Raw genomic sequence first — 25,899 nt, forward strand, 5'->3', positions numbered from 1 at the left:
TGGTTAAGCTTGTAAGAGTGTGCATGTGTGTGCGTCTGACAGACTTTGTCTCTATAACTAAACATATGTTATTAACACTATTATTGGCATAATTAGTCTGCTATATTCTTAATTAGTAATGTTTAATGTAACTCAATTTATTATTTACTAGTTTGTTATTTCTCTGAGATACAACAGTGTAGAACAACAGTGTAGACCACAAAAAAATGACTTCTTTGTTTTATATGTATACATTACTGTTCATACCATTTAATATATTTTAAAATGCAATTTATTCCTGCGATGCAAAGCTGAAATTTCAGCAGCCATTACTTCAGTCTTCAGTGCCACATGATCCTTCAGAAATCATTTGCATCTCAAGAAACAAGAAGACATTTGTCTACTTAATGCTTTTGTGGAAACAGTGACTTTTTTTCAAGATTCTTTGATGAACAGAAAACTTTCATCACATTATTAATGTCACAATTTAATGCGTCCTTACTGAATAAAAATATGAATTTAATACTTTAATTAATTAATTAATTTTGAACAGTAGTGTAAATAAAAAAGTGCAGCTCAGTATGTACAGTAGGTAAATTTATTTAATGTCAATAAAGCATACTGTATTAAACTGAAATATATATATATATATATATATATATATATATGTGTTTGTGTGATATATACAGTATACTGTCTTAGCAGGTTAAAAAGGATGAAACCAACAGCCCAACAGAATGTGTATTGAGGAGACTAAAGACAGGAAGCGCAGTTAGCAGGATGATGCAGTGACTGTGTACTCGGTTCATGTCTCATTTGCCTAAAGAGACTACACACTACTGTTGCCTGGCTCTCGCTAGTCAACACAGAAGCTTTAAACCACCTGCTGCAGAAACAAAGACACAATGAGCTGTTTCTAAGTGTGTGTATATAACTCAAGGGCAGTTTATGAGCATTTATCCAGAATTCTCCTTTATTATTTAGTTGATGTTTTCAACAACTGTGTCTGGAGCCCAACATGACAAAGACTTCATTAATGTCTGTTAGGCCAAATAGTGCAGAACCAAAACAAAGGCTGGAGGTCTTTGTCTAAAGGCCAACAATGCACAATTGAAAACAAATGCCTCAGATTCCCAGACACTTAGCGAATGCATTTTATAAACAATCTACAGTATGAACAGTTCCAGATATAGACTGAACCCTTGTAATCATTTCCTAAACCATTTCCTTTAGCAGAATCAACTGCTTATGACAGCTGCTACAGTAGTTGTTGGCTGTGGAAAAAAATGAGAATAAAATTAATGAACAAACACCATAAATTAACGTTATAAAAAATGTATTATAAATCTAAAATGAAAAATATACATTTAAAAATAGCAAACACACACACAAAACGCTGTTACAATATATATTCGCTGTCAAGTAAATGTGAAATGCATATAATTAATTTAATTAATGACTAATTAATTTTGGCAGAGAAATCACCCCACCAACCCCCCCAAATAGAAAGTCGTTATTGTGTTAAATGAGAAAATCATGGAATATATTACAAAAAACATGCCTTTAGAGAGAAATGTTTTGATTCAACATTGCAAAAAGAATGATAACACATGGTTATTAATGTTTTTGTAATTGAACATTGAAATGACGTTTTTTTTTATTAAATTATACTCTAAAACTGAAACTAAAACTGCCCAAAGACGACAGCAAGTCACTGTCTTAAAGTGCCCCTATTATGGATTTTTGAAAATGACCTTTCATGCAGTGTGTAACACAGCTCTAAGTGAATGAAAACATCTTGCAAAGTTTTAAATCTGAAAGTGCACCGTGTATAAAGTTATCGTCTCTTAAAAGAAAGAGTCGACTCTGAATCGTTTGGTGTCAAACGAAACTGAATCTGAGTCGTTTTTAAAACGAATCCCAAACCGTTTCATGTTGACGTCAACATGAAACATTACCATATTGCACGCCCACTTGTTGGTCTTTTCGCGTTGGCCTGAATGAAAATGCAAATTCATTCTTTGCCACTAAGTGGTGCTTTTGCAGCTGTAAAAATAGCGGTTTCCCCGGTAACGCTGTACACAAAGCAGCACTGAGCTCACAAACGCTGCTTTATCAGGGATTACAGGCAAGATGACATTAAAATGAGACCAATCGGACCAATCACCGCAGATTAGCGTCACGCAAAGGAGGGGTTTGGAAAAATGAATCGTTAAACGAATCGTTTGGGAGTCGTTGAGCAAATAAGGTAAAAATAAATGCATATTATAAGACAATAAAAGTGTTTTTTGACCTTGCATGCATGCCAACCTGTTGTTGGGGACTCCCAAAACCAAATATGAATCTTTTTCATTACCCATAATAGGGGCACTTTAATGAGTGAGTCATTCAGTCAGTCATTCAACTGATTCATTTAAATGTGATTTTCTTTATGAATGGGCCAATAAATTATTGGTATTCACACGAAATACCGCTGCGCCTCGCTCGAAGACGCACAACAGTTCTGCTGTGGCTTTTTTTGGAACTATTTTCATTTGTAAAATTTATCAGAACAGACTATATTGACAATATTGTGTCTAAAATGTAACACAATATACATTTCTTGTTTATTAAACTATTGTATAAAATCAGTATCACATTTGCAGTCATGCACATATTAGGGCAAAGAGCACTCTAGCTTGTGTGAAATTACTAGTCTACTGTACATCATATGATAGAAATATATGACAATAAAAAAAAAACATACAGTGGCATTTTTGCCCTCATATCTTCAATTTTAGGAGCACATAACTGCATTTTATAGGCTACATCACAAATTCAGCCCTCGTCCTGCATCATGTTCATCAGCAACCATATGAATACATAGCCTATAGATAGTTTATTGCACAGACACACTTGTTTGCTCTGAATGTTGTCACGTGAACTTGACATAGCATAGCTTGAATTCGGTGAACTTTAGAGAGAAAAAAAGTTCAATAAAATACAAAACCATAAGATTTTTAACTTCTTCCTGTGGGTTGCTGGGATATGGATAGCACGTTGTTCTCTGTCTTCTTGATGGAGTGTCTGTGTTTTGGCGGAGTGGAGCTGGATATCGGGCCTGACAATCACATAGATCAGTGCGCCCCACCCAGCAGAACTTCATCATTACTCATCAGACTGCACTGGGATGACTGCTTATTAGTATTATATATCTCATCTGTTTGTGTGCTGCACAACTGCCATAATACATCAAGCGCACAGACGCATACATGCACGCTCGCACACACACGTGAACACACACACACACACTTGAGAGATGAACTGATGTCGGAGTGAATGAAAAAATGGATGTGTGTTGCATACAAACGCACGTACACACATTCGCAGCCGCACACACTCACAATTATTTATGTGCTAAAGTGTGGCGTAGTCGAAATGAAATAAGCTGTTCCTTCAGAAGATGATGGATCAATGGCTCTTCCAGCTAAAACAGGGTTATTAATCCCAAACGGTGTGTGCTACCAGACCTCTCGCCTGCACTAGCAAAACACCTCCTTATGTAAAACATTAACTGAAATAAAAGCCATGTTTCTCTGCAAGAGGGCTGGGTATGAATCTATTATCACAGACACTGGACAGATATAATATTTCACATCTGTGTACAATATTCATAATGACAGTGAGCGGAACAGGGGAGGCTTGGCTGCAAGAGTACTGCTATGAGAACATGAGGCATTTCCTGTAATGAAAATATTGTGTTACACACACACACACAAAAAACAGTATATATTGTAGAAAAATGAATGGGAGAAATTGCAACACTCTCAGTATGGCAGCTGTGGGAACTGAAGTACCATCTTTGAGTTAAAAGCCCAATCGCCTTGGCAAAGTCATCAAATTACTGTAATTACTTTAGTCTGAATTACTCTACAACACACATGCGCATTAGCTGGAACTAATACTAATGAAAAATACTGTTTTTAGCATGATTTGAGATACCTCTGGAAACAATCTGATGTGAACAAACATTTGATAAACGTAAAAAAGGCATTCTAAATCAAAAACATTTTTTAAAACATTTTTTAAATGTATATTTAACATCTGACAGGAAACATCTTAGAGATGTATTGCAGATGTATTGTATTGTCTTCTTGATGAAAACACACACATCAAACAAACACCTCTGCAATTTACATCTATCAGGATGTTACCAAAAAATAATGCTGACTGTTTTAGATATTTCAATCTTACAGTCTTTTCTAATTCAAACAGATAGGAGCTGGAACAGCATGACTAGAAATAACCACTGAGGAACATAGTCAAGATGGGTGTCGAGTGAGATGCTCTTCAAGACTTTGACAGATGTCACCACAAATAGCTAGTTTCAACAGAAAGCATGCTGGGAACTAGAGATAAGTGAACCTTTCCAGCTTTTCTTTGAGTGTTTATAATAGCTGTGGCCTTGTGGTTAGCACATATGCGCTAACGAATTTAGCTGCCCATGCATTCAACACGCAACACATCATTTTCCTATCTCTCATTTTCTTTCTGCTTTCCTCTCAATAAAAATAACTTAAGTATCATTGCAGTCTCGGACATGTACCACAATAATACCATGTTTTTGTACATGCACTATGGAATACCATTTTTTTTAAGTACCTTGTAATATTATTAGTGCTGTCAAACGATGTAAATACTATGATATATGAATACAGCAATCATTCAGTACCATGGTATATGTAAAGAACCATAGTATTATCGTTTGATACATCATCGAATTTGACCCTGTATCATGGTACCACAGTGCTTTTTTGTAAATGATAGCAAAAAAGGTCTGAAACGAAGCAAATAAACAAAAATACTCTTCTTTAATAATTTAAACTCCACAGAACTCAAAGTTCATCTTCTCATGAAGGCGTTAGAGGGTAGAGAAAAACCCGTCCCACACCAGAGATGGACAGAGTTCAGAAACAGTAATATTCATACCATCCCACACTTCCGCTCTCTCCTCAGCTCCCAGCCCACTGTTATACAGGGTTATAATTAGAGCGATTCTCCCGAGGAGCACCACTTCAAAAGCAAACACAATACACATACATATGTACGAAATCATTAGCTTTCATTTACAGCTCAAACAACTACCAGTAAATTACTACCCTCAGCCCAAATGGCTATGCCACGCTAAAAAATTCAGCACTCTCTTAATGAGGGCATTATGCATTTTAAATTGTTTGCTACGCTACGTTACGAGCGGACCGCATTACTGTTGCGCCTTTGGAAACATGGCCTAGATAAAGCGCACATCAACTTAATGATTTCAAGGTCAGGGCGAGAGAAACCAACACAAACACACAATCACAACACGAGGGGAGGGCTTGGCTTCCTTTTTTCTGCCTTCTTTGCTGTCATACTTTCTTTGCTTATGAGACAACCGTACCTAGAACCATTTCCAGCAGTCAGAGAGAGAAAAGAAGGAATATTTTTTAACTGCATATATTTATGAGCGTGAGAGCATCGGTCTATCAAGGAAATAAACAACAGGGAGAAGCGTGAGGTGTCAGGAAAGGGAGATATGAAGCTGATGTGGCTGTTTTCGGACTATTTGTATTATTTCTTAGCATTGTGCACTCTGGGAATCCCAATGAGTACAGTGTGTGCGAAACGGGAAAAGCTTCAGACGCGTGAAGCAGGCAGCTCCATTTTAAACCCCTCTCTCGATCTGTCTGTCTCTGGTTGTGTTGAAATCCTGGAGGAGGAGTGTTACTCTTTCATGTTCGGTTAAAAGGATGGTCCACACGACAGGCTATGCACACAGGCATTTCACATGAAAAGAATTGCTAATGTGCTCCAATTCTCAGACGAGTTAAACTTCCAGTTTCTAATACAGATGTGATAAAAGAGTCTTTCTAGGCATGAAAAGAGAAAAAGAGAGACAAAGAAAGATAGCATATGTATGACAAGCACACTGCATCGATAGTGACAGACATTCATGTACAAACAGATTTCCAGTATGGCACGTGAACAGAAAACTGTTACAAAACCCAGTTAGCAGTGTTTAAAATGTCTCAATATAGTATACCTGTCTCCATAAGGCAGACAAATCCATGCGGAATAAAACTGATATTAAATTCTATCAATAATATTAGGGAAGCACTGATAGGACACTGGTAAGCTGATAATTGTTTTTATGTTGTTTGATAACCGATGAATGAACAATGATATTACAATTCTATATTATTCTGTCTGAACAGATTTAAAAACAATTAAGCCTCATAATATTATAATGTACAGTATGAAAAATAGATATACTTAAGATTTGCTAAAGATTACATTTAACAGTCTTATTAACTAATTACTCCTTGAATTATTACATTTAATACAAATGTAAAATAGTGAAACTAATAATTTTTACTTTTCTACTGTACTTTTTTCTTTGATCAAATAAATGGAGTCCTGCTGAGCATTAGATCATTCTCTCAGAAAGACTCCATTCATTTGATTAAAGAAAAAATGTATAGTAAAAAAAAGGTAAAAATAGTTACAATTTCAAATAAATGTTTTCTATTTATTTTAAAATTAAAATTACATTTATTACTGTGATGGCAATGCTGAATTTTCAGCAGCCAGTCTTCAATGTCACATGAGACTTTTAATATGCTGATTTGCTGCTCAAGTAATATTTCTTATTATTATCAATGTTAAAAAAAAATAGTTGCTTAATATTTCTGTCAAAACCTTTTTTCTGGATTTTTTGATGGATAAAGTTATAAAAACAACATCCATTTGAAAAAACCTTTGTCTACTCATACATTATATGGTTTGTTTTTCATTCTACAAAAGTAATTTTGTGTTTAGACGTCAAATGTACTATTTGTTTTGTTTCTACTGCCTTTAAGTCAAAATGAAGAGTCAAACTTTATCAGTCTAGCTGATGAAAAGGCAATCTGCAAGCAAATGCGCCGCAGACGACAGAAATATATTAGCACTAGATATCTGTGTGGCCTTCTCCTTGAACGTCTCATTGCGGCACGGACCGACTGTGAGATAAAGACACAGCGAGCCCATCACTCACCCGCACATCGCTCGTAGATGCTGTTCATCACCATGGGGGGCTGAGTGCTGCCATCTGATTGGCCGAGGTGCCCCGCCTGCCCCACGCAGCTATCAAAGGATCGATTGAGAATTCGCCGTGCTTCCTGGAACTCCTGCGAGAGAAAATGAGAGAAGTCGTGTCACTGTATCGATTCTGTTGAATTATGGAAACAGAAGAGGCAAATCAGAGTGCCGGGATAGGTAAAGACTTTCAAATAGCAGGCGGATCGTTACGCCGGCTTCAGCATTCATCACAAAACAAATACCACATTGAGACTCGGGTTTTGGAGGAAGGAAGAGAACGAGAGATGAAAACAGCGCAAGAATCTGCTCCTGGAAGTGCTCTTAATTCATCTGATTAGTCTAGATGTCAGTGGCATGAAGGATTTAAGCCACTCACACAGATGTTACAGATTTTCCCCAGAGAGAAAGACAGAATGGAAATTCATTTCATTATCTTGCCCCCAGGCCTGAAGCGCCACTATGAAATATGTTAATTCGATTGGCAGGTTTCAAATGCTGGAGAGATTCAGGGTGCAGCGCATCAGATGGGTCTTCTAATGGCCTGTTCGGATACTGCACATGCTGCCGGCATTCGGTTAACTCTGGATCATTAGGAAAGCAAACCGCTCGCATAAAATATTGTAAATCAAGGTATATGTGTGTGTGTGTATGTGTTATTTTTTGAGCCCCTGAGTGTCTGAAGGTCTGAAAACAGTAATTATGGAGCGGGCCAAGAAGTCGTGTCTCCACTGGAATAGGGGGCACCTGTTCAGCATTGTTATGTTTAAACATTCATGTTTTAATGTTAATATTTGCCTGACGTGACCGGCCAATATGTAGCAGACTAAAGGCTGGAATACACAAAAAAAATCAGAACAGATTTTAAAATACTAGGCATCATACACGTATTGACATTATAAATGGTTAGAGAATAACCGGGCATCATACACTAAATGACTGAGTATCAACCACTACCTGACTTTCAAGTAGCACCGAACACAAACTCATGTGCTGTTACGAGATGCATGACAAATTAAAAGAATTGCTTCGTCCAAATATTAAATAGTATGTAAAAAAACAGCACAGCAAAGAATAGTGCGTCCAAATTCATAGTATTCGACAAACAGTAGGCGGAAAGTAGCCGGATGTCATACTACTTCAGTGCAGATATTCTCAAGTGCACATTTGATGGAGACTTCTATCCCATGAATTTGTGAACGGCAGTAAAGCGACACAACTGACACTGGTAGGTCATGTGACAGTGAAAACATGGCGGATGTACAAAACCACCACTGGCTCTGCACCCCTTTACCTAAATTCATTACTTCAGACTTATGTGCCCTCTAGAAGCTTGCATTCTTGCAAGTGAACGTCGCTTCATTGTGCCATCCCAAAGAGGCACACAATCACTTTCACAGACTTTTACATTAACTGTTCCCTCCTGGTGGAATGACCTGCCCAACTCAATCCAAGCAGCTGAATCCTTAGCCATCTTCAAGAATCGGCTAAAAACACATCTCTTCCATCTTTACTTTTAGGCTGGTATTAGCCATCTTCAAGAATCGGCTAAAAACACATCTCTTCCATCTTTATTTGACCCTCTAACTCTAGCACTCTCTACTCTAATTCTATTCTTAGAAAAAAAAACTTACCCCTTTTAGACTTGCACTCTATTCAATTACTAACTTCTTGTTAGCCCACTAGCTTCTCTAATCTTTTTGTGTTCTATCTATTTATCTTTTTATTTATTATACAATTAACAAAAGCAAAAAAGGCCTCTAACACTAGCTTACTCTATTCTTTTTTTATTCTATCTGTTTTCTTTTTATTTATTATATAATTTAAAATAAAAATCCTTGCTACGTGTACGGCGTTAAGCTAAATGAGACTTGTTATAGCACTTGCATATCATGGCTCTTTTGTTGATTTTGATTGCTTCCATTGTCCTCATTTGTAAGTCGCTTTGGATAAAAGTGTCTGCTAAATTACTAAATGTAATGTGATGTAATTTAATGTAGGACATTGAAAATATATAGAACTTTTTGTACTTTTTTGCCGGTTGTAGGTTTCAAACCAAATGTAGTATGTACTAGACAGTTTGCGATTTTGAACAGAGAAAATTTGTTCTAAAAACGTCAAAAAATATCAAGCATGTTTGATGTCCTCCAACTCAGTCTGTGAGGTTAAAAAAATTGGCCATCATACACTGCGATTTTCTGTGAAATCTGTCAATTTCAACAATTAGCATAGACTCATCCAGCGTACAGAGTAAATCAAGGCGAATATCTGTACAAAAGTCCTTAAGTGTTTTTAAGTCTTAAAAGGTACAGTAGCAGAAACACTCTGTTTAATTTAAAGGCAGAGATAGATAGTAGGGTTGTGACGGTGAGGAAATTTTCCCACCGGTTAATCGACGTGTGACAACACCGATAATACCGGTATCACCGTGGGGGCGGGGGCGTTCCCTCTTTTCCTGCTTTCCTCTGCTTTTAAATAGCTTGTAAAAGCTGCGTGCACATTTTACTTTCACTTTCAAATAGCGGCAATTCGGAGTAAAGCAATTGTTCGTTTTTAGTTTGTTTGAATTTCCCTCTTTTTCCTTGCTTTCCTTCGCTTTTAAATAGCTTAAAAGCGCCGTACACATTTTACTTTCACTTTCGAATTAGCGGCAGTTTGGCGTCAATTGCTTGAATGCAACAACAAAATACAACGTCACACTCACTTTAGCGTATATATAAAACATAGAACTTTTATTAACAAAACAAATAAAAATACACCATGCTATAGGGCAAGCTATGCCTAATATAAAATAACAAATAACTTACATAAAGTTTAAATAGGTATACAAAACTGGAAATAAGTAAACATGCATAATATATAACCAAATAAATAAGAAACGTAGAAAGTTTATTAGCAAAACGACCGGTATCACCGTCAGCACCGTCTATCGCGGCAAGCCTAATAGATAGTGGAAAACAGTGGTGTATAACTAAATTGGGAGTGGTTTTGGTGCAAGAAGGCTTGACTTGAAGTGGACTTTGGGGAAAAACAAAACGCTACAGAAGTGTATAATGTGGTCCTTTTAATGTTAATGGCAGTAAGAGCAGGCCTATGGAGGGGTGGCCTGTGGGGAACAGAACGCAGGCTGCCAGGAGAGGAAACAGTGACTGGGACTAAATGAGATTACAGGAGGGGATCAATGAGGATTCCCCAGCCAACTTTTCCATTTCCCTTATAATATTTATCAGAGTAAAAAAGGAGGACATAGAGCTTGCAATTTTGAGAGGATGAGATTCTGAAAACGCAGCTGAATCAATAAAAATTAACAGGAAATGTTGGCGGTGGGACGAGGGAGTGTAAAAAGTGTAGTGTAGAGTGTTTTAGGAGGTTCATGCAGTGGATGGAGGGATGCTGGGATGGAAATGTTGCTGAACTGCAGTTTAACCAGGAGCACAAAGGTTCTGGTAGCCTGGCTATTTACTTCCTCCCTCATCTAGACGACACCACAGTTCTTCAGTGAAGGCCAGAATACACCCAGCTGGAACAACTGTCAATGTGTGGTGTGAAAATCATATTTAATGTTTAACATACAGCTATTTAGAGTGGTATTTTGAGACGCAACAAAAACACAGCTCCGATCACAGCGTCCTCCATCCTCCTGTTGTTAATGTTGTTCTTATTTGTTTCTGTTGTTGAACGCCGCGCACAAATGACGACGCTGTCGACCGGCTTACGTCACTTCTTAGTACACACTCTCGGTGCGAATGCAACCCTTTAAATGGTACTGGGAAATAGTTCGCGCAAAATCGTCCCAGTACTTTAGTACTGTACATTTAGTTCTGGAACTAAAGCGGTGCGAAAGGCCCTAGTATGTTCAGTGAAAAGGGCTTGATAAGTCAGTTTCTCCTCACCTAACTTTCACGAGCTGTGAAATTCACCAACAATCAGTTTTGATGTACTTTTGCTAAACATCTGAACTCACTAGAGTGCACACTATTGGAAATCTGTGTTGCAGATTTGGCACATTTTTCTGAAGAAACCTTTAAAGTCTAGAAACTCATTCCAGCTAAAGACACAAGTCTCACCATGTATTTCAAATCTGAGAAGAAAGAAATTATTTTAAGATGATGCTGTGTAATTTGTTTATTAATTTTTTTTTATGAGAATTTTTTTTTGGGGGGGGGGGGCCGGGGGGCAAACCAAAGAAAATGAGAGGTATGAATTGAAAGATCTAGTATGTTTCTGCTAACAGGTCCTGTAAGGGCAGTTTCCAAGCGCAACTTTTGCCTACAGCGCAAATGAGCAATTTGCAAATAAAACAACGTAATTAGTTAAATACTGAAGTAATACTTTAGTAATTTATTTTAATCCTCTGTTGACCTGTTATGATTAAATGTACAATACAATACACTGTATTTGAGTTCTACTTGTTGAGTATAAAAATAGTATAGATAGAAATAAATGTTTTGAGTAATAATAATAATAATTCACAATCAAGCAGTATTTTTTTTTTTAATAATTATGACCTTTACCTTTTTTAATAATTTAACCACACTTCAAATTTGGTGTTTTTCACAATTTTGCATGGTTGCAAAGCAGCTTTACATACATACAGAAAGTAGTTACAAAACTAAAGATATGTAAACAACATATAGTCAAACCAAAAATTATTCAGACACGATATCATTTTTGATATTTTTTTACTAGCGGGTTAGGACACTATAGTTCATTTATGTAAGTGAGGATAGCAAAATAAAGTGAACTGTGATATATTATACCCAAAAATTATTCATAGGTGGACTACCAGTAAAAATGCTAAAAATTTGGGACACTTTGACCTGACCATGTTTTGCTTAAGTTGTTTTTTTCTTTAATTGCTAATGTGAACTTTTTACACCACAGACTGAACAAAATTAAGCATTGCTTGGTAATTGGTTGACCTAAGTTGGTATTAAATAATTACTGTACTTAAATTTAACAGCTGAATAATTTTGGTTGATTGTAGTCCATTACATTACTTTTCTATCAAAGTTATCTGACATTATCAAGATGAATTTGTTCTGACACAGTTTAACTCTGATTTCTTGTCATATTTTATTACCATTCTAAACTATAGCGAATAAACTGTGATAATGTGAGAAATGTTGAAGGTGTCTGAATAAATTTTGGTTTGACTGTATAGCTAGTCAGTTTGAAATGGTGAAAGACATTCACGTACTTGAACAGAAGGTTTAGTACTTTTTCTCCATTTATGGTACAGACAACAGCAACATTGTACTTTGAAATGTGTACTGCAGCCCTTTGGCCTGTCAACATATTATGAATTATTAAACAAAGTATTAAAAATGATCCTGACCAGCCCTTAAAATTACACAAAAAATTGAAATGTCAAATAACTTCAGAGACGTTAACTGCATGAAAAGTAACAATGTAAAATGTATTAAAATAATTTCAATTCAGCTGTCACATTTAAATCTGCAGTGTACTTCGAGTTAGTCAAACCTCTAAATGGTTTTACTCCATTTGCATGCACTGAAACATAAGCAGCTCTGCACGTTCACATTCTTCCACCAACTAACGGAACTGTCTGTGTTTTAGTTCGTGCACAAAAATAAAACTAATGCTATACCAGTTTATGCAATTGCTTCCTGCAGCATTAATGACAGATCGTGTCAGGTAAAAGGGAAACAAAACATTCTGCAGATGATGTTTATTTTGTGTGCACTGGCTTGTCTTGAACAGTTTCAGGTTTAACGCACTTTTGTGTACTATACAGGCCGTTTCAGGTTTATTTTCACGAAGCGCTTACTGCGCTGTATTAAGACTACTCAGCAATTCATAGTCTTTAAAGGAACACTCCACTATTTTTGAAAATAGGCTCATTTTCCAACTCCCCTAGATTTACAATAATTTGTGCTGTCATTGATGGAAAACGTCTGTTTACTTATAGTAGTACTTGTAACAGTATAAAAAGACCACAAAGTAACCGCAGTTTTGCATAGTGCATGTCTGCTTTGGTGGTGCAACTGGTAAAGCGAGTGTGCTTGTTTCGCAGCGACCCGGGTTCAAATCCAGTCAGCAGTGTTTCCTACATTCATTGTTCTAATGTCTGTCACTGATGTTCTCTGGGTGAGTGAGTTGGCTGGTATGCTGGGAATGTTAGTAAAAGACGAATTGTAAAGCTGACCCATAATTTATAAAGATTAATTAATTGCATTAGAAGCACACAATAACGATGCTATTAGCACACTTCAAGTTTACTTGGAATGCCATTGCAATGCGTTTTAAAGTTACTAAAAGTAAAGGATAGTGTGACATCAGTTTGTTATTAGTATAATATTAATGTACGTTCAACACTCTTAAAGTGTAATTGAATTGTCAACTAATACATTTGAAGTTTATACTGAGTGAATTCTGCATTTCAAAACTTAAATACAAGAAGGGATATTTAAAGTGTACTTAAGTATACTTGAAATAGTTCCACTTTAGCACAAACAAGTATACTTATTACAACTTTAGTTGAACTTGAGCACTGCTTTGGCACAACTAAAATTCATTTAAGTCTTTAAGACTTTAAGTATACCAATTTATAGTGTGCCACAAATACATTTAGTTATACTAAAGTACATACAAATAAATTGTGCTTAAGTATACTATTTTTTCACTAGGGAAAGCACAACTTATTAATGTTTTTTAGCAAATCTAATGAAATTCCTTTGTTGCATGTTGTTTAGTAAATTATTTTTTTGACTTTGTCATTCATACTAAACTTCATATTGGGTGTGGCCAGTTTAATTCACATTCATACTTACAAAATGAAAAGGAGGACATTCGTAAGGCTCGTTCACACTAAGATCAATAAGTGCAAAGATAACGATAACTATACTGGCCTCCAAATGGACGATAATATTATCTTTATTATTATATATTACATATAAGAGTACGCTGCAATCTGAGGCTTTAAATATTTGAATTCTTTAAAGTTGGGTGGATTCTGATTGGCTGTTAGTGTTTTTCATCAACTGATATGAGTGTTTTTCATCAAGTGATTCCAACGATATCACCATTATGAACCCGCTCAATTTAGACAACATTCTGTCTGTATTTATAGTCCCTCTATAGGCTTTTGTGACGAGAGGTCAACAAGGTTTTCAGCATTTCAGATTGAGAATGACACAAAAAGACACCGGTCAGAGGATAAAAGGTATGCCGTTTCCCCCAGCCTCTCTCTCCATGCGTCCTCCATCCTCAGACACTGCTCTTTCTGTCTGTTAGCCTCATCTACACTTCTCTGCTTGAGGTGCCATCCAAAAATATCTCCTCAGACTCCACTTACATCTTAATCAGCATCACAAAGCGTACAGTTCAACCTGCTGTTAAAGACAAAAGCGGCCTGGCAGGTCTGTACGACTGCATGCAGCACCAGAGCAAACCTCCCAGCGCTCCTCTGGCACAAGAGGAAAAAGAAACAGTCTCCAGGGCACAGATCATGTGGGCTCTCCACGGGCTACTTTTCATTATTAATGCCCACGCTGTAATGAGATTATGACGGCACTGTTTAGAAGGCTGTCTGAGGGAAACGGTGAGAAGGATTGATTAGATCAGACTCTGCTATAATAGTGTTTAGACTGCAGAGAGAAGAGAGATGGCACTGCCATGTATATCTCCATAAAAGCATTATTACCAGTAACAGTATATACCGTGGTACCAGTGAGGGGTGATATGGCTCAATATATATATTTTTAGATTCTATATTACAGCATCAAAACTCTGTCTCTCTCTCTCTCTCTCTCTAAATATATATATATATATATATATATATATATATATATATAAAAGTAATAAATATTATTACATATTAAATAAATATTACAAATAAATATATGCATGTAAACACATAGATTCAATACACACCAACAAATATATAGTTTAAAAAAACAGTAACATGCATTTGTTTCTAATTCTGAATCATTTCTTTCAAGCAGAAAGACTGAACAGATTCAGAGACATGAAAATGCATTTGCCAACTCAACGAAACTGAAGCTTAAACTAAAGATGTTAATAAAATGTCTGTGTTAACATTCTCAATACTCATGAGGGATCGCAAAAACTATTTAATGGCCAAATAAAAAGCCCATTAAAATCATTGCTATTTTCACCATGTCTCTTATTTTTAAATTGTCAGCACAACCGTCTCGAATATAGGGTGAATATTCAATACATCACCCAACACTACCTGGTACCAAAAAAGCTACCAAGTCCAAAAAAGCTTTTAGGTACTTTTTTTTGAGAAGAAAGCCAAAAAAACTGTTCCAAGAGCGTTCAAACCAGGCAAAATCTGTTTTTTATCTCCTTTGCTTTGCTCCTCCTCCCTTCCTCTTCAACAGTTTGTCTCCTTTTTCATGGATTTTTAGAGAATTAGCCAAAACTGGACAGGGATTCACAGTATGTGTGTGAAGTCAGTCTTTGATGTCTAAGAAAGTGCCCATAATTAGCAAAGTTAGGTCAGGAGACATGGACACACAGCAGATTCAAGCAAGAACACATCAGCATGTGTATTCCCAGAAGCTCACTGGGACTCTGGAGAACAGGCTTACAAAAAAAGTAAGTCTGCAAAGAATTAAAACTGGCTTCGGGCCTGAAGATAACTTTTTAGACTTTATTTATTAGAGCTAGAAAGAATTGGAACACTACAATAGGTTGAAATTCATTAAGTACAAACCGCATAATATAAAGAAATAAAAGCTTCAAGAATACATTCTCTTAGTGCCTTGTGGGTGTAGAAACTAATCTTCCATTTATTACAGGATAAAGCTCTTATTTGTGGTACTAAAAGCATGCTGAGCAATATTTTACCATTAGTTTAACCTCAGGACCAAACTTTCAATCTCCTGCATCTGGCTTGAATGATCTATTGATCTGAACCCAGCGACAAGCTCTCTGGTCCCATACAAAGTCAAAATCTGTCCCCAATCCATTCATGCTTTTCTCCTGTCATCCGTCCACCAACTAGCATCTCATCCCACCTCTACACACGAGGGTCAATGGCATCCCATCGGCCCTCACTCCATTTTGCGCCCCATTGGCAACCATGACAGGGGCATCCGCAGCCCATAAAGCATAATGAACATGAATCTTTATTTTATGAGAACAATAACACCCTGGCCTGGCCCTGCCCGCCCCTCCCAGCCTGTCAGTCCTCACAAAGAGCCCTCAGTATCCATCAATCCATGCGGCCAGAGGGGCTGCTCCATTGTGCAGCCTAATTACACACCACTTTAGAGCAGTTGGAGGCCTTGGGGTGGAGTGTGTCAGCGCGTGTGTGTGCATGTGTGAGATATAGAGGGAATCCTGGGGTGAGCATATGGCTGCTCTCGAACCCAGGTGCAGGGGAGGAGAAAAGGCTAAAACATCCCACTGGAGGCGAATTCCACCAGCACAGAGGAAATGATGGAGAAAGTTAAAGGATGTGGAGTACTAATGGCAATTACCAGCTATTCTGACCAGCTTTTATGGCATTTCAAGCATCTGTCTTCACCCGGTCTTAAACCGACAAACGCTTGTCAAGTAGAAGTCATAAAAACAGGATCATGCATGATTTTGGTCTAGACTGGCATACCACAATTGTTCAAATTACTGGAACTACTTTATAGTGATATTAGCATGGGAGTATCAATGTGCCAGTGAGTTGGAGTGACAGAGATTTCAACTTTATTGTGGATCTGCGGCCCTGCAAAATCTTCTGATGCTAGTAGGTATGTAAAAAAAAACTGGAAGAAGAACAGGAATCAATCCAAAATGAACAAGCACAACCACATCCATCACTTAACTCTTAATTCACAAATATAAATGAACCACATGGCCATGAAAACTCATAGAACAAAGAGGCAGAGCACTGACCTCAACCAAAACGTCAGTGATTAGGTTTGACATTCGTATTTACTAAAAGGTCTTGACTCTCAGAAAGTCTGTGATTAGGTTTGACATTCATATTTACTAACACGTCTGACTCTCAAATTGTCCTGTCCATACAAAAGCTTACAGTAGAAGCTTGAATACTGTTTGTATGAATAAATAACCAAAATGAAAGCCAATTTTTCTATGAATAGCATACTGTATATAACAGCAAAAATCACTGTGACTGTGGAAAACATTACTGATAAACCCTTGATGGAAATTGGAGATTACCAATACGCCAACCTAAGAATCATTTTCCCTGATATTCTTTTAGCAATCATGTCAGGTGTGTCAACTATAAATGTCATATTTGTGAATGAATAACTCTTTTGATTGAATTGGTCAAACGGGTATGTAAAAATGTAAAGATGAAATTGTTTGTGATTCAGTTTGATTCAGGCACTGAATTGTCTGCACCAGTATCTCACAACGAAATAGTGATGGAATAGCGAAATAGTGGTTTCTCATAACAAAATAGTACAGACAGAAAAAGAGCGCTGGATGAGGTGGGTATTTACATACAATCCATTGTAGAAACATTTGTAAGCCACAAAGCAGCTCTTTACTGTCTCTGTAGCTTGTGAATGAACAGCACACCCTGTACTGCACATAAAGATTTTATATTAGAAAACAGTATCAAAATATTGGGAAGCTTTTTTGTTATGAGAGGCCTGAACTCTTGAGCACAATTGGCAAAATTAACCCAGTTTGGCTTTAAATACTTGATTTTAAATACCCCACATGAAAAACCATAACACATACATGTCCACAGCATACAATATGTGACCCTGGACCACAAAACCAGTCTTAAGTCGCTGGTGTATATTCGCAACACTGCATGATGTGACAAGTCATTCACTGCTGTTGCATTTACACATTACAAATTATCTGAATTCACTCTCAAAATGTGGTTATAAGTTCTAAAAATTGGCTGTTTGGTTAAAGAATGCAGTTGTCACTCTCGTTCATAACAAAACTGTGTATTTACCACTCTAAATCAAAACTGACAAATGCATTCTGCTGCTGTGTAAACAGTCAAGAAGAATATCAGTCATCCTGGTGGAAAAAAATATGACTGTCCATATGCTGAACACCTGTGAGCTAAAAAAGACTGAAAGTTCATACTGTGTTATGGTTAACCGGTTCAACCAGATCCCCACCAGCTTGGCCAAGAGTCAAATTCAATCACTGTCCCGCAGAGTTTAACTCAAATCAACTCCAACACAGCTCCCTGGAAGATTCTAGCACTCCTAAAAACTTTGATTACCTGGATCAGATGTGTTTAATTAGGGTTGGAGCTTAAAGGCCATTACACACTGTGTCTGAAATTTTCACATGTTGAAAAATAAATACGACCTCACGCTGTGGCAATCACATTTGCACACTGCCGCCGAAACTTTCGTCCGTCATAAAAAAATTCGGATCGGGTTCAATTTCCTGCATTTTTCGCATCCGTAGCAAGCATTTTGAGAGGTGTTTTGACAATTCAGATCCACCGTACAAGCGAACGCCAAAATCCAGAATGGCTATTGTCAAGTTCATCCACTTCGTCTTGCAGCACAAAGCACCGTAAAGATCCTTGCACACTGAGAAATCACAGAAATTGGTGATCTTCTTTTTAATATGTGGCTCTAGTATCGCTAGCAAAGCATCAAACTGAGCCACTGACATCCTGAAGTAAACTTTGAATAGTCTGAGATAATCCCACTGCTCCTTAATAAGGAGGGGGAACTCTTCTTCCTTATCTGTATCTCAGGATTGGATGGACCCAATATTTCCTTTCTTTTTCTCTTTTTAAGAAGCGAGAAGACAACAAAATCATCCTCACTGATTGAAGACTCCATTTAGTACTGTTTTGCGAATTTTTTCGCAACGGATTAATTAATACGCATCGGACTCAGTGTGCAAGGTTTCTGTGTGTGACGAATTTTTAGGATAACGAATACGAAAAAACGCATACAAAACTTTTGGACTCAGTGTGCAATGACCTTAACTCTGCAGGACAGAGTGGCTCTCCAGGAGCTGAGTTTGACACCCCTGCTCTACTAGGTCAGTCTTGCCCCCACCAATTGACCTATCGGTAAGCCCCGCCCCCCTTAGTTACTGTTGCTCCCTCGTTTATGTGTTTTTGACCTACACTGTAACTTACATGATGTGTTATTACATTCTTAATGTAATAAAATCAGTTTTATTGCCTATCCTCTCAGGAAACCTGGAAACAGTGTTACAAGTACCCCAGGCACATTGTTTTTCCATTTTTGTAGCATAAACACCATCAAACCGATGAGCGCTTCGGCTCTTCCAATGTTTCTCTATGGCGCTGAAACCTAAAGATGTCCGAGTTCCGCTCCCTGTGCAACTGATACTCGACTGCCAATGTAGTGAAGTAAAGAGTAAAAGTTGCTAATATCTTTGATACTCAGTACAACTACAAAGCACCCGAAAAGATACTCAAGTACAGTAACTAATTACATTTACTCCAATACTTTACACCTCTGGGGAAGGGCTTACCGGTAGGTCAATTGGGAGTCCACCTAATCAACCACTTAAACCAGCATGGACCAGTTAGGAACATACAAAACCAGTAAACATCAAAGCTGGTTTTAGGCAGGAAGAGGAATGAAGAGTGCTAGGACAAAATGAATGTTTTCTATAGATAAGTACATACTTGGGTAGGTGGTGCTAGAGCACGGAGTACAACCAACTGGATCATTCCTCTCAGGTTCCCCTCCATGGACATGGATCTCCGCAGGGTCTCCATGGCCTCATGGTTGGACTTCCCCAAAAGGGTCTCACCATTAACAGCAATCAGCTGGTCATTGACACGTAGACGCCCATCCTAAACAAAAAAGACATAATCAGAATATCTATTTAGTGTCACAAGACCATTACCAATGGTTTGAGTTTTGATTTCTTTCAGCGACTTCCACATTGGTGAATCAAATGAGCAATCTTTTAGTTACCAGCCCTGAGCTCCAAAGGATAGTTCACCCAAAATGTTCTCACTCTCATGTCTTTCTAAACCTGTAAGACATTCTTCCTTCTGCGGAACACCAAAAAAGATATTTTGAGAAATGTTGCAATGTTTTGACAGTACAATGAAAGTCAATGGGTTCCAATGTAGGGTAACATTTTAGTATAGGGACCAATTCTCACTATTAACTAGTTGCTTATTAGCATGCCTATTAACATATTGACTATTTATTTGTACTTATGAAGCACATATAGTGCATGACCATATTCTACATCCCTAACCTACCCAATACCTAAACTTAAAGGGCTAGTTCACCCAAAAATGAAAATTCTGTCATTAATTACTCACCCTCATGTCGTTCCACACCCCTAAGACCTTCGTTCATCTTCAGAACACAAATTAAGATATTTTTGATCAAATCCGATGGCTCAGAGAGGCCTCCATTGACAGCAACGCCACCCAAACTCTCAAGATCCATAAAGGTACTAAAGACATCGTTAAAACAGTCAACGTGACTACAGTGGCTCTACAATAATTTTATGAATCGACGAGAATACTTTTTGTGCGCAAAAACAAAACAAAAATAACGACTTTATTCAACAACCTCTTCTCTTCTGTGTCATTCTCATACGTTGTTTATGTCCAGTTCTAGGTTCTACGTCAGAACGCCGGCTCATCATTGGACGGCTCCTGCATCAGCATCACACGCATGCGTCGCACTGCTCACATGTGCAGCTTTGCCCAATAATGAGCCGGTGTTCGGACGTAGAACACTGAAGCCTTCACTGTGCTTACTGCGTTAACCGCGTAAGGATAATGACAGGGAAGAGAAGAGATTGCTGAATAAAGTTATAATTTTTTTATTATATTTTTGTTTTGTTTTTGCGCACAAAAAGTATTCTCGTCTCTTTATAAAATAATTGTAGAACCACTGTAGTCACGTCGACTGTTTTAACGACGTCTTTAGTACCTTTATGGATCTTGAAAGTTTGGGTGGCGTTGCGGTCAATGGAGGCCTCTCTGAGCCATCGGATTTGATCAAAAATATCTTAATTTCTGTTCTGAAGATGAACAAAGGTCTTAGGGGTGTGGAACGACATGAGGGTGAGTAATTAATGACAGAATTTTCATTTTTGGGTGAACTTCATTTTTTGGTGAACTATCTCTTTAACTACACTGGACCATGACCAGATCTATGTACATCTGTTTTTGGGGCTTTATCTATCAGAAGACCTTGACCATGTCCTACTTTCTCTAATCTCTAATGTATTTCCTCATATTCTGCGAGAACTCTCTGCTTTCCACAGGCGTATTATCCTCAGTTGAGTCTGCAGGGGCATTCTGTCAAGGAGTAAATTTCCCACAATCCAGCAGCTCCGTCTCTCTGGTACTGTATAAGCACATTATAAGACATGCATATTACATGGCATATAAAAGCCCTAAAGTTCATTACAATTAATATTAATTAGTGTTTTCACTGCAGAGGCCTCTGATCTGCTTCCTCTGTCTCCAGGCGAGAGAGAGAGCTCAGAGTCACATGAGGGTTAACGCAAGAACTTGCAAAACGCCTCAGATATATAGACAAAAATGCTGATCATTAACGAACTGTACAAACTAAAAATGATGAAGTACACTGAAAACAATGTTGGGTATCAAGTAAAACATAATGAAGTCTTATTATTACTTCCTATATAGCAAAATGTAAAATTTTTAGTGGTCTTGGTTCTGGAAGTTCTTGGTTTTGGTTTCCCATTTATCTCATCCTATGAAACATCGCAAATGACATAAATAAATAATAAAATGACAGTACAATAAAAAACAATGACTCATACAATACAACATTTTATATCCAGGATATATCATTGATTAAAAACCACGGAGCTGGAGATAAGTGCCTTGAAATCTTTACAGTATGTGTCATCATAATTTCTCTATAAAGAAAATGAATGTGATTTTTACTTCCTAACTGTTGTGCCCTATAGAGGTAAAAGAGTGCCACACGGTTAATCACAGTTTACTGAAATAACACACACCCACAGACTCTCTAAACCCTGGCAGTGTGCACTCTGTGCCCTTGCTCTCTATAAATGAAGGAGATGTGCTTTCATTACTGAGGCCTTTGGGTGAAAAGATGTCCTGTCCTCGTGACACCGAGAATCAGGGATCCTTATTAGAGCCATGATCTAATTTTCGAACTTGATTCTGTGAAATCACACAATCCGTCTGCAGTTTGCAGTGCTGTTTTCAAATGAGTACATCTGTCTCACATTCTTTTACCACTTACATAACCATTTAATAGAGGCAGTACTGTATTGATTGACTCCTCAATCATTCTGCTTAGGGTTTGTTTTAAACCTCTGACGTTAAGTATTAAACTCCTACAATTAATTCAGCCTGAATTACTTAACATACAGAGCCCATACAAATGTTCAGCCTTACACTGTTTCCTTCAGGAAATGTAACCATAGTTTATTTTGCTTACTTATTTTACTCAATGGTGCATGTCTAGTGAACATCAATGGTAGTTTGACATTTTAGAAAATGGGAGTACAAAAAGTAATCATTTAGGAACTGACCATTAAAAAAAAAATCCTTATCCTTATCAAAATCCTCAACCTCTATTCTGAATACTTGGGTGAGGTTTCTGCTTCTATGACTACGGTGATTCTGGGTATACAGTACATCAATACAATGCTGCCTCTTAAATAAGAATTATTACTACGACTACTACTATTACATATTTGTCTAGCACCTTTCATACACAAACTGCTGTTTAAAACAATAAAAAAAGGTAATATAATAAAATAAAAATATGAAAATGTGTCATCAATTGACTAAAGCTTGCAGAGGTTTCTGAAATTTCGGTTCTGTTAACCCTTGGAAACATAAAAAAAAAAACTATATTTTGACTTCTACGGCCCTGATCAGACCGAACGCGTTTTTTAGGTCTGAAAACGCAAGGCGCACTGCCTTTTTTTTTTTTTTGGTGATTTAAAAAAAAAAAAAAATAGCTTCTGTTCTTTGATTCACAGGAGATTATTTACGTTAATGGCTGGTGGTACATTTGGGGCAATGATCCAGCAAGTCTTTGACAAGTTTTTCTTTCCGTAAGAGCTTTACTATCTTCACACAAGGCAGTCTAGACCAGGGGTCACCAGACTCCTCCTCCATCATTGCAGTCTCTGGACTTTCTAAGCAACGGTAAACTTCCGTCACCACAACGGAAGGCCCGCCTCTCCATTCATTCGATTGGACAATGGAAAAAAAAACGCGAATGACGTCGGGCGCTTTTCTGCTCAGAGTTGCTTTTTTATTTTCAACTTCAGGCGCTCCTTCAAAAACGGGAGGCGCAGCAGGCGGCTAAAACGTGAGGTGCCTGGGGCGCATAAAAAGCACGCCAAACGCTCACTGCCAATAGAAAACTATTTTTAAAAAAGCCTCTCACTGCAAGCAACGCGTTCTGTCTGATCGGGGCCTAACTCATCTGAAACAAAAACCTAACCAGATTTGAAAACAGTTTATCTGCTGAAATGAGCCCAAGGCCAAATCAATGGAAGTACAAGAGGATAAAAAACTGTAGGACATGGTCAGTACATAATATAACTTTTGCCACATGGCATTTCCCTCAGTTTTGTAAGTGCAAGCTAACAATAACTTTGCAAGTAGACGCTTCCATTCACCCTACCCTCTTCTTGCCTTCCCACTTCGACTCTGGGGAGAAGACGCATCCCACCCACAGACTCGGGACGCTTCCAACTCATTAGCATGGGCTTGGAGAGTTTTTAATTAGCATTAATGTGCTGAAGCTAACACAGGCAGTGCTCTACCGTTTCTGACCTCTCTCACTGGGGACTGGATGGGGAATTAGAAACGTGTTACCCAGAGTTCCACTGTACTGAGACTCAAGTATGAGAACTCACGTGCATCACCTTGCCGTGGCTCCCTCTACCCCCCTCTCAACGGGATGATCTGACTCTGAAGCTTCAGAATGATAGAGGTTTATGAAGTTCTTTTCATGCTACACAACCTCCGCAACCCAAAAGCAGCGTTTCCGAGCAAAAGGCCTGACAAAGCAGAGCTAGGAGATGCTTCAGTAAGGTGCAAATCAAACCCTTATCTTCACAAGTAAACTTCACACACCCGCGCACATGAATGTGAATGCTTTGGGCAGACGCACACACACAAATCCACATGTCTGACAAGCACATTTTCACTTGGCTGAGCAAAGCAGTAGATGGAAGAATTTTACTGAGACTGGTTCACATGAAATCTGTGCAGCCCACTGAGTCATTCATGTATAGACATCATGTCACATCCTGTGGTGAAGGGAAAAAAAACGCAGAGTGCAGATTTCCAAACATCTGAACACCTGCAAAAATCCATATAATCGAGATTAATGTTATTTAACCAAATGGGCACAAACACCCAATCTGTCATCAATACCATGTGACCAAATGTGAAATTGGAAAACGAACAGGTGCAGCTGGAGAAAAACATGTTAGTACAGACAGAAAGATGAGCCTATAGAAATACTCAAGAAGGGTCCACTCAGCACCCCTGCTGACAATCCTGATCCCGTCTGTTAAGGTCAAATGAAACCCTATTCGGTAGAGGGGACAGAAGTCAGAGGTCAAGGGAACCAAAACACATGCCAAGAATAGCTAACAGGGATCGTGACCTTTTACAGTCTCAACTCAACCCTGAAGCTATGTTTAACACTGTGAGGATGTCTAATAGATCTTCATGAGCGTCTCGGTCATGAAAAAACATTTCAAAAGCATATTTTACTTATCAACACATCTTAGTACTGCTCTCATTTTATGAATGATGCTATTTCTTCTGAAGTTGTTCTCTGACCTCTTAAAGGGGTCATATGATGCGATTTCAATTTTTCCTTTCTCTTTGGAGTGTTACAAGCTCTTGGTGCATAAAGAAGATCTGTAAAGTTGCAAAGACTAAAGTCTCAAATCCAAAGAGATATTCTTTATAAAAGTTAAGAGTCAGTCACACCTACCTAAAACGGCTCGTTCTAACACACCGATGGCCCCAAAAAGTATTTGAACACTTAAGCTACACTTAAAAATAGTTTTCATTTTCTTTTTCTTTTTTACTAAACCATAATTAGTGTTCAAAATTAAGACAAAAAGTAGACTACTGTTCACAATTTCGGAATCTGTTCATCATTCATTCATTCATTCATTCATTCATGTTTATGTTTTTGAAATAAACAAACTTATTCTCACCAAGACTGCATTTATTTAATAAAAAATTCAATAAAAACAGTAATACTGTGAAATATTGTTACAAAATAAAATAGTTAATTTGTTTTAATATATTTTAAAATTTAATGTCACCTGTGATGGCAAAGCAGAATTTGCTTGCTTGAATTTTTCTTAAGAAACCAAAGGAAGATGGAAAATAAGAGCATTTTTAGAAAGTTAAAAACAAGAGCATTTGATTTAAAGGTGCCATAGAATGCATTGATACAATATTTTAAATTGTTCTCTGATATCTACATAGAAGGTATGTGGCTTAGCTAAGGGCAAAAAACCTCCAGAAACGGTTTTATTTGTCCATTTACAACCCTAGGATTTGTCCCTAGAATGAAATGGTCTGTTTTTACCTTATTTGGAAGGGTCATGAATAATAATGTTGAGCTCTGCTCTGATTGGCTGTTTCACAGTGCAGCTCGTTGTCCTCGCTTGTTTCTTTACAATACCTGCAGAACTTCTGATGATCAGGTCCTGCTGGCATAGAACATGGGCGTGTATATGCAAATGTTGGGGGCGTAACTATTAGTGATCCAGACTGTAACGTCACAGTCGGTGTTATGTTCTGATTCGCCTATTTTTCAGTGGTCTTTTGCATGCACGAGATTTACATAAGGAGGAAACAATGGTGTTTGAGGCTCA

General features: G+C 37.6%; 1 protein-coding gene across 1 annotated transcript in view; it reads right to left on the reverse strand.

The window, feature by feature from the left end:
- The window catches only part of LOC107716778 (partitioning defective 3 homolog B-like), a 335,521-nt gene that overhangs the window by 139,950 nt on the left and 169,672 nt on the right, over positions 1-25,899 (reverse strand). The window contains exons 13-14 of the mRNA XM_016523332.1: positions 19,682-19,852; positions 7,034-7,166 (exon numbers count right to left, since the gene is read on the reverse strand). Coding sequence (XP_016378818.1) covers positions 7,034-7,166; positions 19,682-19,852 — 304 coding nt within the window. The remainder of the gene's footprint in view (positions 1-7,033; positions 7,167-19,681; positions 19,853-25,899) is intronic.

Source organism: Sinocyclocheilus rhinocerous, unplaced genomic scaffold (genome assembly GCF_001515625.1).
Source record: "Sinocyclocheilus rhinocerous isolate Xijiao unplaced genomic scaffold, SAMN03320098_v1.1 scaffold1441, whole genome shotgun sequence".
NCBI classification, from domain to species: domain Eukaryota; kingdom Metazoa; phylum Chordata; class Actinopteri; order Cypriniformes; family Cyprinidae; genus Sinocyclocheilus; species Sinocyclocheilus rhinocerous.